The 15,343-nt window shown below is 35.5% G+C and overlaps 1 protein-coding gene across 17 annotated transcripts in view; it reads right to left on the bottom strand.

Annotated features, from left to right (window-relative positions):
• Window positions 1–15,343, bottom strand: part of REPS1 (RALBP1 associated Eps domain containing 1) — a 64,951-nt gene that overhangs the window by 29,885 nt on the left and 19,723 nt on the right. For 16 of the 17 annotated variants that reach the window (XM_038176552.2, XM_038176550.2, XM_038176547.2 and 13 more), the window contains exons 3-6: window positions 13,866–14,062; window positions 6,774–6,927; window positions 748–875; window positions 117–279 (exon numbers count right to left, since the gene is read on the bottom strand). In XM_038176552.2, coding sequence (XP_038032480.1) covers window positions 117–279; window positions 748–875; window positions 6,774–6,927; window positions 13,866–14,062 — 642 coding nt within the window. The remainder of the gene's footprint in view (window positions 1–116; window positions 280–747; window positions 876–6,773; window positions 6,928–13,865; window positions 14,063–15,343) is intronic. The other variant, XM_038176545.2, reaches the window with a different exon arrangement.

Below are 15,343 nucleotides of genomic sequence, written 5' to 3'. Positions count from 1 at the left end.
CTAACAGTAAAACGCAGAACTTTCTTTGAAATGGTATGCAAACCTGGAGTACCCAACAAAGTCTTTGTAACAGAACTACTGCACCCACAATTATATTTTTTTAAAGAGTAACTTACCTGGTATAAATCCGTTTAGATCAGGTTGAATGGTTTTAAACTGATTAACATAATACTGCCTTTGTTCATCAGTAATTTTCCAGGGGTCATCATAACTACTTGATTGCCTACGAATTTCATTGGTTGTTGTAGCTGATGCTACAGTTCGTACTGTTGTCTGGTCCTGAAATGAAATATTTTTCCTCAGTATTATCTACCTAAGGTGTTCCTATGAATTCTGAACTTCTTGCCTTCAAAAAGTAAAGCATAGTTAAATCTCACAGTTCTTTAGAAACTACAAGAAACTATCAACAGATTGCATCTACAGGATAGTGACAGGGTATTTTTGCACATGGATACGCATGGGTAGGAATGATTGCAGGTATGTAAGCAAAAAAAAAAAGCATGGCACATTTGCAAAGAAGCTAAGCACAAATAATTCAAAGTCATAACTGCTGACATTTCTAAGATTAGTAACTTCCAGTTAAATCACTCCAAATGAGGTCAACTCAATTTAAACAAGTATCTGCTGGGTATACAGCACTGAACAGACTACAGCACAGCTACATGGTAAACATCTGCAGTGAAAAATATGAAAAAAGGACTGCAACAATCTGAATGAAGCAAATTAAATACCAATAAAGTGTCACACCTGGACAGAAGCAGGATGCATGGCTAAAAGAGCACTGGTTGGTGGGGTATCTGCAAAACTGACCCAATTTTCTTGGTGAGGTGGTGGTGAATGGCCAGACCATATGGGATCACTAGAAGTAGATGAGCCTGAAAGTAGAAGAAACATTTATTTCAGAACACAACCCTGAAAAACTGTCTTAGAACTACAGGTATGGAAAACAGTGAAAAAAGCCTGAAACACAAGCTCCTGCCAGGAAGACACCCACTTCAAGAATGGTGAAAAAAAATAAATCCAAATTACACCAAGGTTATAAGAGTCTTCCCTGACAACTCCCGTAGATTTCTACATTAGATAAACTTAAATTTGTACTAAAAATACAGAAGCAAGGAATAAGTTTATTGCACGTGTGAACTTTAAATTGGCTTTTATACGTTTAATAATTCTTGAATAACACTCATAGTTTTAAGTTAATTGAAATGAGCTCCTGTATGGACGGTTATTTGGAAGTGGCAAGTTATCTCAGCATGCCACTTACTTTAAACTTTTATTTTTTAGGTTTTAGTTTGTCTTTCAAAAACACAGCCTTTGAAATTCCTCTTAATCTCACACTTTTTGGCACATAAAATTTAGAATTTAAAAAAAAATTAACTCAGCTACTTAAAAACAGTCCAGTTTATAAAAGGCATACTGATGACATCCACAGCGTATTAAATAACTGGAACACAGTAACTGTCATTCACCCAGTGCCTTGTTATAAGCTACTTCTGAAATACTGCCGTTAAAACAATGATTAAAACAATTATTATTAAAACAATGATGAAGCAAACCTTAAAAGATTTAGCCATCCACTGTTCTGCATGCAAAGAACTCAGAGAAGAGGGAAAATGAACCATCTGAAAGGCTAGAAGAATTCCAGGACTCCCTTTAACTCCTCAATTCTTAAAAGAAATGCTGAACTCCTTAGATCTAAACAGCAGTTGTGGAACTGAATACTTTACTCTTCTTGATCAAGAAAATGCTTTCTCTTGAAATGCTTTATTTCAAGAAGAACGTAAATAGAATTTGAGAATAGAATGTCTCCTCTGTAGAAGCAGATTCCCTTTTAAAAGGCAGGCCAACTTTTTGTGACTTTTTATAAACACACCACACAACCCACAAACAAGTATGTTAATGACACAACTGACACCAAGATCCAAATTGAAGCAATAAAACCCCCAAATCTATTCTCAAGAAACTGAGAAACCAGAAGAAGCTAGAAGAAATCCATTTTCATATTGGCAATTTATTCTATGAAATTAATAAACAGTTCCAGGTTCTTGGAGACTGAAAACACTACAGGTACACAATCTGCAGTAAGCACAACGGAAATCTGAAAATCAGTGAGGCACACTTAGGGCTAACACCTAGAGTACCAGTAATGTTGCTAGTATACAAAGTTGCTAAATAATATTTGACAGTATGCAATTACTTTTTAGTTCCATAAACAACCTTTTTCTAAGAAAGTAATGAGAAAAACGGTTAAAACCAGTTTGTTTGTTGTTCTCCAATGTACAACAACCATAATTGTACATGACACATTTAAACTCACATTACAAAGAAGAAAAAGAGAGACTTTTAGGAGGAGGATATAAAATGATTTTTGGAAGAAATAAATCAAATATACAAAATCAAAAGGTTTCATTATTTCTGATTTTCAACAAGATAATGAAATAGAACCCCCTCACACACTTTTTTTTTTTTTAATTGGCTTTACCAGGATAAAGAGCCACTATTAACTGACTTGTCCCCTAATGTGCCTCCACTTCTGAACGCTCCCCATTTGACCTGGAGTTTCCAGTGACTAGCCCAAATTCCTGAGACTAAAGGCAATGTGTTTGAGCACTCTTTTTGCCTTCAGTGTTCTTCAGTAGCTAGCCTAACTCTAAAGCTTCAGAAAGAAGCATGCAGGAAAGCTCAGTTTAAATCCACCATCTCTCTCTCTCTCAGTATAGGGCTAACTAACTAGACTCAGGCAAACCTTTTCCATCTCTACTATGAAAACGCCATGTTCCAAATTTACTTTTGATGAAACTGATTTCCCTTTCTCTGTCCTGCAGCAACTGACATTAGTACCACTAAACTTGTATATTTCTTCCTACCTTTATTTCTTCCAACAGCTTTAGTACTGTTCAATCTGTACCCCCCTTTGAATTGCACCTTTTCCAGGGCAGTACTGTCATAGAAATGAGGACACCAGTAGCACCGAATTGTATTAACTTCCAAGTACTTCACACACATTAGTCCTTTCACCCCTGTTCAAATCTTCCAGGTACACTCTTGTTCTGCAGTTCTGGCTATGCTGATTTTTTAGGGGACAGACATCCCATGTCTTTTAGAACATTTGAAAAAAAAAAGACTGCCTGTGTGGACACCTAGACTGTGGACAACTATACATACATTCCTGAAATACCAGCAGCCAGTAGCTCTCAATCACCAAAAACTACACTTATTTTGCACTTTAATTAGAAAAACAAAATCACTCTCCAGTTTCTTCTCAAACTACAAAACCAGACTGGGAACCCTGAGGTAGAAGAGAAAGTTGACAAAAACTGAGTCATAGGGAAGACTCAGAACAGTCAGTACTTATGATCTGAAAAGCAAATGAAGAAATAAAACTTCAAAACTGTGTGCTTCTATCACAGAATGCAATCAAAAGCACTGTGAATCAAGCGTATGCCTAACACTGATTATCAGATATCAGATTAGGACAAGCTAGAGGAGTCTTAATGCAATGTTTACTATGAAGACAGAGCTTGAATTCCCATGGCTGCTCTATATTCTTCTCCTATAACTATGTGTTACTATGTGTTGGTACTCAAGCTAACTTCTGGAAAGTGATCTAATTTCCCGTGGGAGAAAAGTTACCCCTTCACTTTAGACTGTTTCTTATGTTTGTAGTTTATCTAGATAAGAAGGAGCTTATGCTTTTCAATAAGACATGTCAATGTGGATTTTCTTTTCAGATCTAATTTTTCAAGTAGTTCTGTAAACTAGCTCTCCTTACCACTAATTTGTGAAGAAACAAAACCAGGTGAGTAAAACAATGAAATGCTGTAGAGCTCCTCCCTCCCTGAATAACCACACATGTAACAAGGCCAAGTATCAGTAATTACTCAAGTATAAAGTAGGAGACAAAAGATAATATAGTGCCCTACAAGCTCAGTAAATTCAAGCAATAGACATCCTCCACTTCTGTCCACAGAGTTTCCTGATTGCTGATTTCAATAGCTGTAGCAAAATCAGTCCCAACAAGGAAAACAAATGAGGACAGCTTGGGGCTGCAAATTCTCTTACATATTCAAGCATTGAAATAAAACTTTCAGGTAATGCCTAAGAAAGCTAGCAGAGTCCCTATGACTAAACAGAAAACATTTTCTGACTAGTTTAAAATCATTATTTGGATATTACCAACATAAATGCTCTGTTTCCAGTCCAAACTACAAGATGATCAAACTTAGAAATAAGCTCTAGTCCCATGGCATGCCACTCAATCATTTTAATTTGGGCATACAGAAGGGATGTTTTCTCTCAGGTTTCTCAGAGTCAGCATGCTTCAAGATGCTGAAGCTTGAATGCAAAATGAACTGAAGGTAACAGATTTTCTTCCTCTTCTGTAGTTCTAGAAGCAGGAGGGTCCTACCTCATATTCAATTCTGTTTCTGTATGTAGCAGGTTTGGCTGGGATGCAGTTATAGCAGCTAATATGGTTCTATGTTTTAAATTTGTGACCAGAACAATAGTGAATCAGTGTTTCAGCTATGACTGAACAGTGTTTGCAGAGCATCAAAACCTGTTTCTCTCTGCCCCCTTCAGTGAACAGACTGGGGAATGTGCAGGAGGCTGGGAGGTGATACAACCAGGCAGATGACCCAGAAGAACCTAAGAGATATTCCACACCACATAGCATCATGCTCAGCAATAAAACTTGAAAAGGCTGGGGGAGTTTAGCAATCAGACATTTTTGCTTGGGAACATTAACACAACTTAACAGTTTTACCTTAACACAAGTAAATCAAACATCTAGAAGACTTGGTAGGCTCAGGTTTTAATAGAACTGACTAACATTTAAGGATGAGACCTAAACTAACCATAAACTTCACTTCCCACAGGTGACCAGTGTCTGTCACCAAACTGTTCCTGATGTTAAAGTATGTCTTCTGTGGTCCACCTTAACAAGAAGTCTTGAACAAAGATGGTAACAAACCTTAGCTTATGATTTCAGATCACTTGTGTAAACTCACTGAGCTAGTCATGACAGTGTCTCAGATTCCAGCTTCTTATGAAGAATCACTATCGTAACCGAACTAGTGGGAAGCTAGGTGGCAAAAACTGTAAAATCCAAATTCTTTTGTTCTGTTGAGACAGGAACCAGTTTTCTTCCCCAAGAAATTTAGAACTGCAGCTCTAAGTGCTGCTTGATACTTCTGATACAAGACTATGTGTAAGGTCAATTAATGACAATTGAGTCATTATCTATGAATTTATTGTACACCTGATTTGATACAGAGAAGTACTATTTTATTTTCTTCATTGTGGGAATATGATGATACACTGGAATGTCTTTCCTATGCACAGGTCACTATTTCTTTGACCTCCTCTTTCTTCAAACAGAAATTACACTTCAATTTTTGCTTGATTAAGTGCAACACGCTATTATTAGACCCATTAGAAATATTTTCATACTTGAGGGTACATGCTTTAAGTTGACAAACCCACCACTACTCTCAAACAGTATTTCACATACTATGAAATACAAGCAGAGAGACCTGGGTTCTTATTGTTCTTGGATCACAAGTGAAATGGCATAGTTCTGCCTCAAGTCCTAGTGAAATAATGCAGCCGCAAATTACCTGATTTCTCAGCAACATTTTACATCAGAATCAAGATGAGCTTGCAGCACTGTTTTTAAGGAAAGCGAAGAAGCTATCAAATTTCTATTTCAGGCTTGCAATAAAAGCAACTAAACTTTGCAAAGGAAGAGGTATCAAGGAACTGAACGCTGAAAAAAAGAATCATAAACAGTATGCTTAAATGGCTGGACTAAAGCCCAAACATACTAATAATGTTTATTTTTGATTCTAAATTGAGTATTATTTACTATTAAGTGCCAGCCAAACACTGACATCAACCTGTGCATAAAACCCATTTCACTTCTAAATGTCCATGAAAATAAGTTTTATTTCTTTTTTCAACTAATTCTAACAACATAATACCTGGTCCTCTATGGATGCTTATAACTACAGAGTAAGAATAAACTGAAAGATCAATTAGAATATCAAGGCTGAAATAAACAACCAACGACAGTTCAACCTGAAATCAAAACCTACAAAATGCAACTATTATTTATGAGTATCAAAAATGAAATCTGAATTAGAATTACTGCACCATTCCCAAATGCAACTCCAACAGATATCAGAAAATAAAAGAGCTTTTTCAAATTTGAGATACTAAGGGATAACACTTTAAATCTGAGCACAGAAATACAACAGTGATGGTCTTCATGTTAAATGAAAAACACAAAAGGATGAAAACTTCATAAAAACAAGTGATTCTACTTTGACACATCTGAGATACAGTAGCTTCAGTCATGCTTATGTGAACTTTAAAGGAAGCAAAAAGAGAATTAGTTGTTCCAACAAGTCATCTCATCTACCAGAAACATAATTCAAACGAAATACATTATCTGCTTCTTTCCTTGAGCTCGCCACATTTCTGTGTATACTGACGGTTCCTATCAACGAGGTGTCAGCTTCATATTATAACTTTCCACTTTCATCTTCTAGCTCCCTCCAAACTCTCAGCATTTCCCATATCATGCTGAGAAATGGATCTGCAGTATACAAGGTCACAGATTCCACAATGTTGACAGCAACATGAAGGTTTGAATCTACAACAAAGTTTCCAGAATTGGAAAACACAAAGATAAATTGCTCTAAACTCAGTTACTCATTTCAGAATTCCACAACTTTGTGCTACAGCTGAAGCATAACAGAAGACATTTATACCTGGTTGTGCTTCACTAAATGGAGCCCAAAAAGGCCCAGGTCCAGCAAGAGGTCGTTCATTATTCCCTCCGCTGGGATGGCGGCTGTGCTTCCTCCATGTATGTGGAGAGGTTGGTGGGGACTGCTGTGGTGAAACAACTGGAGATGTGGACTCCTAATAAAACAAAGGAATCTTTTAAGTTTTGTACTACATAACTAAATACATGAAAGCCTATCTAAAACTGTAACTTCTAGAAACAATCATCACTACAGTTAAAATACACTCAGTGAAAATTTTAGTACTTATCAAAATGAGGGAATAGATGTCAGGTACTGTACAACTTGCATTGGACATGTTCATTTCAAAAATCTACCATATTTTTAATCTGCTATTAAGACAATAGCAATGCCAAGTTAAATGACTTTGTTTCAAAGGAAAGTCTCACATGACTCACTTTCACTTGTGATAGAAGTTACATTTGAACCCAGGTCTCAAAACAGTTACTTACTATACAACCTATCATCATACCTAAATTTTATCACAATTCACAATCCAAATTTCTTCTAAAAAAATAAATCAGAATTAAACACTGAAAAAAAATATAGTCGACAATGTCCATTATTTTTAAATATACAAAAATGTAATGTATTTTTTTCTCCAAAAAAAGTAATGCAGTTTATGATATACTTCTCTGCTAGGCACACTAAGGTAGTTGTCTTAATTTTAAGGTTCAAGCTTTTCTTTAATACCATATTGTACTACTTCCCCCCCAAACAGACACGAAAATACAATCAGTGTAATTTCTAACTTAGAAAAGTTCTCACAAGATAACCATATTACCATATAATTCAATTCTGAAGTAAGATATGATGGAAAAATTGTTTAAATTTTAAAAAATATTTATATCATAGAATAATTTCCTTGCTAATTTTTAAATTAGTTTGCTATACCTTCCAGCTCTAGCTAAACTATAGTAGTGAAAACAACTACAAGAAGGCAAAGCTTAAGCTCCAAATTCCCTAAAAAGTAAGAACAAAGCTAAGACATCTCAAAAGTTGTTTCAGCACTAGACCAAAATATCTGTTTGGTACTCTCTCACCTGTATATATTATATGGTATAGGCTTTATTTACCTTTCCAGTTCACCCACACAGCAGAGACTAACACACCTTCTGTAAATAAGTTTTCAAGCATTTACTAACACATGTATGTGTGCTATCCCATAACTTGTGTTAGTTTCAGAGACAACTATCTAAATAAACTGAAAGCCACAAGAATATATCCAGAAAGGAGCTTCCTATCAGCTAACATACCATTGAGTAACAACAGCCAGATCGACTGTAGGTTTCCACACAATTACTCCCAGAACATCATCTACACTTTGCCAAAAAAATGCAAAGGCCATTGTGCTTTTTAACAATATTACCTCTGTAAAAATCTAAGTCAACCAGGAAGTGCCATAAACCAGCATTCTTCAGTCATGCATACTACAACTACAGGTATCCTAACAAAAAAGTTTTAAAGGTCCATGATGACAAAATTAGTTTCTGATGTGCTGATGCAGACTATTGAAATCCTAAACATTTACATATTTCCTACAAATTTGGAGCTTCAGCTTACAGACTCCAAAATTATTAAATAGAAAAACCACACAACTAATTCTGATGTCAAAAAGCTTCTGGAAGAAGGATTTGACACATCTTCAGCTTCTTCATTATGAGACATTCGCAAAACATTTTAAATCAATTTAGCAAGACACAAATGTGCTCTCCCCTATGCAATCTCCGTCCCTCTCAAGCCACTCCTCACATTCATTGAGCTAACTTACTAAAAGCTTAAAACAGCTAAACACCTTTTATATATATTTTATAATATTTATATAAAAAATGGCTCAGCCGAAGTACTAATAGCTTGATGCAAGCATAAAGAAGGAAGACGCAGGCCAGAAAAGACTGAGAGGCAGGACCATAGGAACATTGACTCAGATGCAAAAGCAGTCATGGAAAAGCACAATGAGTAAGGGCTTAGTGAAACTAACTACATACAGGTTAACTCACCCTTTATAAATAGAAAACCAACAAGGTGCCTGCCTTTACAGTGGACAAACAGTTCACATTTTAATATACTCATGCCTAAGAGTAAGTGAAAACTTCCTACAACAGACCACATGGACTTTACACCAGACTTCTAATTTTATTAAACAGAGGTAATACATTCCTGAGGAACACCTCTGTTCCTCACATTCATACATACATTCATACATTCAGCCACATACATTCACTCTCAGAATGCTCTCAGCTTATGGGAGAATATGATGCAGTTGAGAAGGGATGTTCATTTTCCTCTGTCCAATCTATTAGTAGAAGAATTTGTTTTTGAAAGCCTAAAATATCTAGGACCAGATTTTCTGAGAGTATTACAGTAAAGAACCTAACTGGAATGCTCTTCAAAATCCTAACATGTAACAGCTACAATAGTCTGTGCAGCTCAGGTCACTGACAACTTCCTGGTTTTCAATTTTATCAATTATAACAGAAGTTACCCACCTAATCTCTTTGGGAACTTGAACAGATTTACTCATCTGCATATGTATCATTACGTTAATATATCATTTAATAAATCAGCTACTATTAAAATTTTACAAAATTGTTTAAGCACTTTCAAAGCAATTCAATTAAATCCTTAATAAAAATTCAATTAAAAATTTTAATTTCTATCTAAACAAAACTCAATAGAAGTGATAGTAATTGCAACAATCTGGCTTCTACTATCTTAACACATTTATTTTCCCTCTATTTTATTGCAGAAAACAGATGTAAATTAAAGTATGTTGAAATAATTAACATTTTCATGTCACGTCAAACCACTGAGAACACTCCCCAATTCCAAAAATAAACTTATAGTTAACAGGCAAAAATTCTGTGATACATCTTAATTTAAAAAAAAACAAGTCACATTAAAAATCAACCTAACCTAAACTGTTAAGAAAGCATGATTTTTGTTAAACTGGAACTACTAAACTAAGACACTATGAAGGAACTTGCACTTTTGGGGGCTGATAAGCAGTAACTAAACATGCTAATTAAAAAAAAAGGTGTTATAATATATGGCTCTACGAAGAGAACCATAGTGAATGTAAGTCAAACAAACTGGTGTAAAGCAAAACAATACTGTGCTAAAGCATCTCTGGAGTGATCTCAACCTCAGAAGGAAATTGCAAGCATACATGAGTCAAATGGGATTATAAACCTTTTCCTGGATCTCACACCTCAGGCCAGAAGAAAGCCTCCTAAGAAGAATTCCAGAGACAATGAAGCCAGACATGGTATCCGAAGGGTAGCTCTAAAGGTGTTGTGATCCAGGTCCTGATACCACACAGCCTGCATAAGAGTCAGGGAACAGATCCATTATGAAGAAAGATCATGCTAGAGGTGGTAATTGCATTGCAGAACCCATGATTTGGTAATTAACTAGCATTCATATTGAAGAACAAAATAGTCCAAGGTTCAACGGGACCTTCTCTACATGAAGCACTACACATTTTCAGATGGGAGTGTGGCTCAGCCAAACACAAACTTGTTTGACCTCAGGAGTCTGAAAGGTTTTAGACTAAATTTTGAAGAAAATAACTAAAACCCCAGAGAAAGAGGATAAATCGCACTTTTACTCAGGTTGGCTGATATTTTTGTGATTTTCTAGACAAAGGAACCACACTACACTTAACCTGAAATTCAGAACACTTCAGTGTGGTGCCATGCAAGACAATTCCAATAACCTGTAGATTAATACAGGAATCTAAGTGGCAAAAGAACCTGCTATGGAATGAACTGCATTAGCATGAGAACTATGAAGTGAAAGCTCTAACAACACTCCTAAAAGACGGAGTTGGGGAATGACCTAACTTGACGCTGTAGGTAATTGTTTATACGCACTAAACAGCGCACTGATGAATTCGGACAACAAATGTAAAGTGGGCATCAGAATTACTTCAGAGACATAGATAGCACTACACTATCAGATTTTAAAGTGAAAAATAATTTCTTGCAGAACAGAAATATCAAAGTGCATAATCAACATCAGCAAGTTGAAGAAAAGTCTGATGCATAACAACTTGTCAAATATTGCAGCCGTGGAAAAAGCAGATCTGTCAAGATATGATGTGAGACAGATACATCAGAAACAGGAAAGTACCTTGAAAATAATTACTAATACTAGAGAGATCTCATCTGAAACAAGAAATACAAATCTAGTCAGGTATTTCGTATGAGAACAAATTTGGATCAAGGACCGAGAAGGATTACAAGAATTACTATGAAATATTTTGTCAAAAAAAAAAAAAACCCTGAGATTGTGGCATATATGTAATCGTCTATAATGTCAGCAAAAGTGTTTTGATCCGCCTACTGTATTATTTGGCAAGAAGAAATTACTCTAGCAGAAAAACCTATTTTCTCCCTGTGTTTTATCTCCACTAGGGTCTGCAGTCAACATACAGTTAGTAAAGGTTTGATTCATTATTTGTCTTTACTCATACAGTTTTGTAGCTTCCATGAGAGCAGAGCACGACTTCAGTCATCTACTATTCATATTCATTAATATTAAAAACCTACAAATTTCTGGCTAGTGCTTCATTTACATAATACCACTACAAATTAAAAATTTCACCACAAAAATGGCTAGCTAAAAAAAAAAAAAAAAGAAAGGAAGGACGTTCTTTAATTTGCCTTCTGCTTACTTTAAAAGAAACCTCATTTACAACTGTTTTCAAACACAACCTGATTGCGATTTCCTGACACTCTACTGCCTCTGAATGGAGCTCATTGAGGGGAACTGCGAGAATGATACATTGATGAAGAAATAGTTCTAGCTATGACATTCCAGTATACAATACCTAACGTGAAATTCTTCTACATATGTTATTTTTAATTACGAAACATGAACCTGTGTGTGACAAGTTTCACCAATACAGAAAATGGCACATGAAAGTAACCAGGGCCAAGTTATCATCAGATTTCACCTGAAATATTCTGGCTGAAATATTTTTATGAAATCCATGTATTTTGAAGTAGCTGACATTGTCAAAGCCAGCAAGCAGTTTAAGGAAAAAAAAAAATCGAAATCCAAAGTCACTAATAGAGTATCTAACAGCTAAATGACAAGCTCTGTAAATGAACTATATAAGCTTAAGACAAATTCTTCCCAAAAGAAAAGTGACCTCTAGAAAAATAATTTACTTCCCAAACTCCAGCTCCTTCCATCTTCATCACCGAAAGAGGTAGCATATAATGGCAAAGAAAGAACTTTAGACTGAATTAAGAAATCTGAGCAATATCTCCAGGTAAAGACAATTGGATCGGAAATTTCTAGGAAACAAACAGCCTCTCTGGGAACTTGGGAAAGGAACTTGGGTTCCCATCACTTTTTCAGTTGAAGGGCATTCAAATTCTCTTCTCATTTTTAATACGGTATCCCAATCAATAAATATTAGATAGGGACAAGGCTGCTTGAATAGATTCATCGTACAGTCAGAAATCTAAGTATCAGACACAGAAAATGTAGTTTTACAACTGGGTGCAAAATCAGACAATACTTCCCTGATGTTCTGAACCAAGAATACAGCTCAAAACTGCTGGACTCAATGCAGTGCTGTCTGCTACATCTGCTCCAAGACTGTTTCCTGTGCCAGATCTCTCAAAGCGCTTGTACACAGACTTTCTTTATCCTGATACTCCCATACAGATTTGTGTAAGAGAGAGATACCATGCTGTTTACATTAGCCAAGACAGAAAAATGAAATTTGGACGCTTATACACCTTTGAGTATGTGGTTTCTTTTGACAGAATTTGTAGACTTCAAACACCAGACTTTGTTATTTTAAAGTTACAACAGGTCATATTTCTGTATCAAATTGCAGCCATTCACCAAAAACTCAACACCCAATTGGAAGCATTTCAACCAAACTAAACTCCCATCATCAGATCAAGTGGATCTGTGATTGTTGACTTCTCTATGGGCCTCTCTGGAACTGTATTTCAAACATACCTACCCAAAGTTGGACAACAACAAGCTATTTTCAGATCTACTGTAAGACCTCATTTCATTAGACTCCATTTGCAATTTGGAAGGAAGTAGCAAGTGAATAATGATTATAGGTGGCCTCTGCCAATTTACCTCAGACCACTAAAAAAAAAAATGGATCAACCTCAGCTACTTCCAGAGAGATTAATAAACATTTGTTGGTCAGCGAGTTCTTTGACTCACAGCAAGATTAGGAATAATCTCCAAGTTACTTGATTCTCTACTAATCAAGCTCAGGAAAGAGCATGCCATGGCAGAAGAAAACAGGAGAGTCAACACCTATGCACAGACACATACATCCTGGAAAACACAATATTTAACTTAGTATTCTTGCTTTTGTTAGATTTCCCCATGGAAAGAGAATGTAAACACTATAAATAAAGAATTATGAGGAAGCACAAAGTTGTAAGCCCATATGGTTTTCATTCATTCATGTATTATTCAGTGGCTTAAAAATGGGAACCAGTGAGCAAAAGGAAATCAGTGTCCTCATTACTACAACACAATGAAAAACTGTATGAAAATGTGTCTTATTTCTGGTTCTTATCTTCTGTACTTAATCAAAATCCTGAACAATAAGATCTAAGAAAGAAAGCAGTCGCTGTGAGGTTTTTCTAAATAAAGTATTTCAGCTTTAAAGTTATAACAGCATATTGAAGGACTAGACATCCAGTCTTCAATGGCATTCAGTAATGCTTTTGTGAAGACCAGAAAGCTGATGTGAACTAACTGACAAACTAGATACTAATATAATAATTACCACTTCATAATTGCTATCATATCTTACACATTTATTTTGCCTTCTGTCTCAATTCTTTATCACCACCAGTATTTCAAACATGTTCTAAGACTGCATTAAAAAAAATACCCGCTACAAGGATTTTAGCAGTTTATGTAGTATATAACACATTATAATATTTGTTTTTTAAAATAAACAACATTGAAAGCAACAAAGTTTAGAAATGCTATCAGATTGATACCTATGTGGCAAAGTAGCAGTTATGAGTCCTATTTAATCTCTTAAAGTTAATTTACCTGTTGATCAGTTGATGTACGTTGCTGAACAGCATCATGGCTCACGGAGCCTTTTTTGACTTGTATCCTGCCAGGTGGAGGAGGAATCACACCTGAATATGAAGCTGGGTTATCAGCATCCGAAGAATACAAGGCTGTATGTCTTGATTCTTGTTCATTCTTTGACACTACAAATCTGGGAAGAGGGAGGTCCTTTACTGTTTAAAAAAACAGAGCAGGCCATTTACTGTACAGAAGTATGAATCTTGAAAAAAAAAACAAAAGCATGTACTTGATTTTGTAGTTACAATTTTGTGTGCCTCTATTTAAACACTGAGGCCACTGCTACAGTCAAGCCAACACCTTCAGGTTGGAAAAACAGCAAATGCCTTTTCTGCATCATGCTTCACAGTTCTTCTACCCACATTCTAGTAGAAGACCTCACATAGCTCCCTTAAGTTAACATTTTTGCCCTACAAATCTGCATTTAATGGAGTGGCAACCAGACAGTCCAGATTTAGCTAGTTTTTAATCTTAGTTTTACCAAGATTTTAACTACTGAAGTGTGATTTGCAGTAACTATCTAGATATTATCATTTCTAGCACATACATAACATCAGAACATGTTCATTAAAATGGTTCATCAGCAAAACAGATGCTGAAATACTATAATTTGTTCACCATTATCTTTTGGTGAGTTGCTGTAATTTCTATTTATAGCAGACACTATCATCTAGCCTTATTGAAAAAACTGCAAATAATGACTGAACACATCTGTGTATACCTTTCTACATGAGAAACTAAATTAGTTGTTTTAATGAGATACAACTGGGAACAATATTCAATATCACCTTACTTTATTCTGAACATCTATAAAATAGTTTCTACAAAAAATAGAAGGTCCTTAGCTTTATGTATCATAGTTAAGAATCATCTACTTCTCACTGCAAGATTTCTGTCATTTTTCTGAATCCCAGGCAGTTTTCTCACTGGTCTACTGTGAATCAAAATAAACCATGAATTTGCCACACAGCTTACTCATATATTTGGCGTGTTTGAAAAACAATTTACAAGCATGGGCCAAGTTTAATTTCTCCCACTGATTACTGTACATTGATTTTGACATTGAAAATCGTTAGTGGTACGATCAGTTATACTAAAATTAACAAAATAGCATATGATTTATTACAAAAACCTTAAACATTAAACTGATTTGTACTTGAGTGTCATTTGAATCAATGGCATTCAACAATTAGAGACAACTTTTTGTATCCAGTATTGAAGAAAAATTGTTCCAGTAAGAACAAGTTGTTGGTTTAAGCCTCAGTCACTAGGCACAATTCAACATGCTAAATGGTTTTCAACACAAGAAAGGAGCAGGCAACACAACCTCTGCTAAATTTCTGGTCACTCATCAGACAAACGTTTTTAAAACAATTTCTAATTTCTTCCTCATTCTTGGATGCCCATTTCCACATCTTCACTGTACTTTGTGTTGC

This window comes from Anas platyrhynchos, chromosome 3 (assembly GCF_047663525.1).
Source record: "Anas platyrhynchos isolate ZD024472 breed Pekin duck chromosome 3, IASCAAS_PekinDuck_T2T, whole genome shotgun sequence".
In the NCBI taxonomy this organism is placed as follows: Eukaryota; Metazoa; Chordata; class Aves; order Anseriformes; family Anatidae; genus Anas; species Anas platyrhynchos.
Note: the sequence above shows the minus strand (reverse complement) of the source record. Positions and strands in the feature narration are given on the sequence as shown.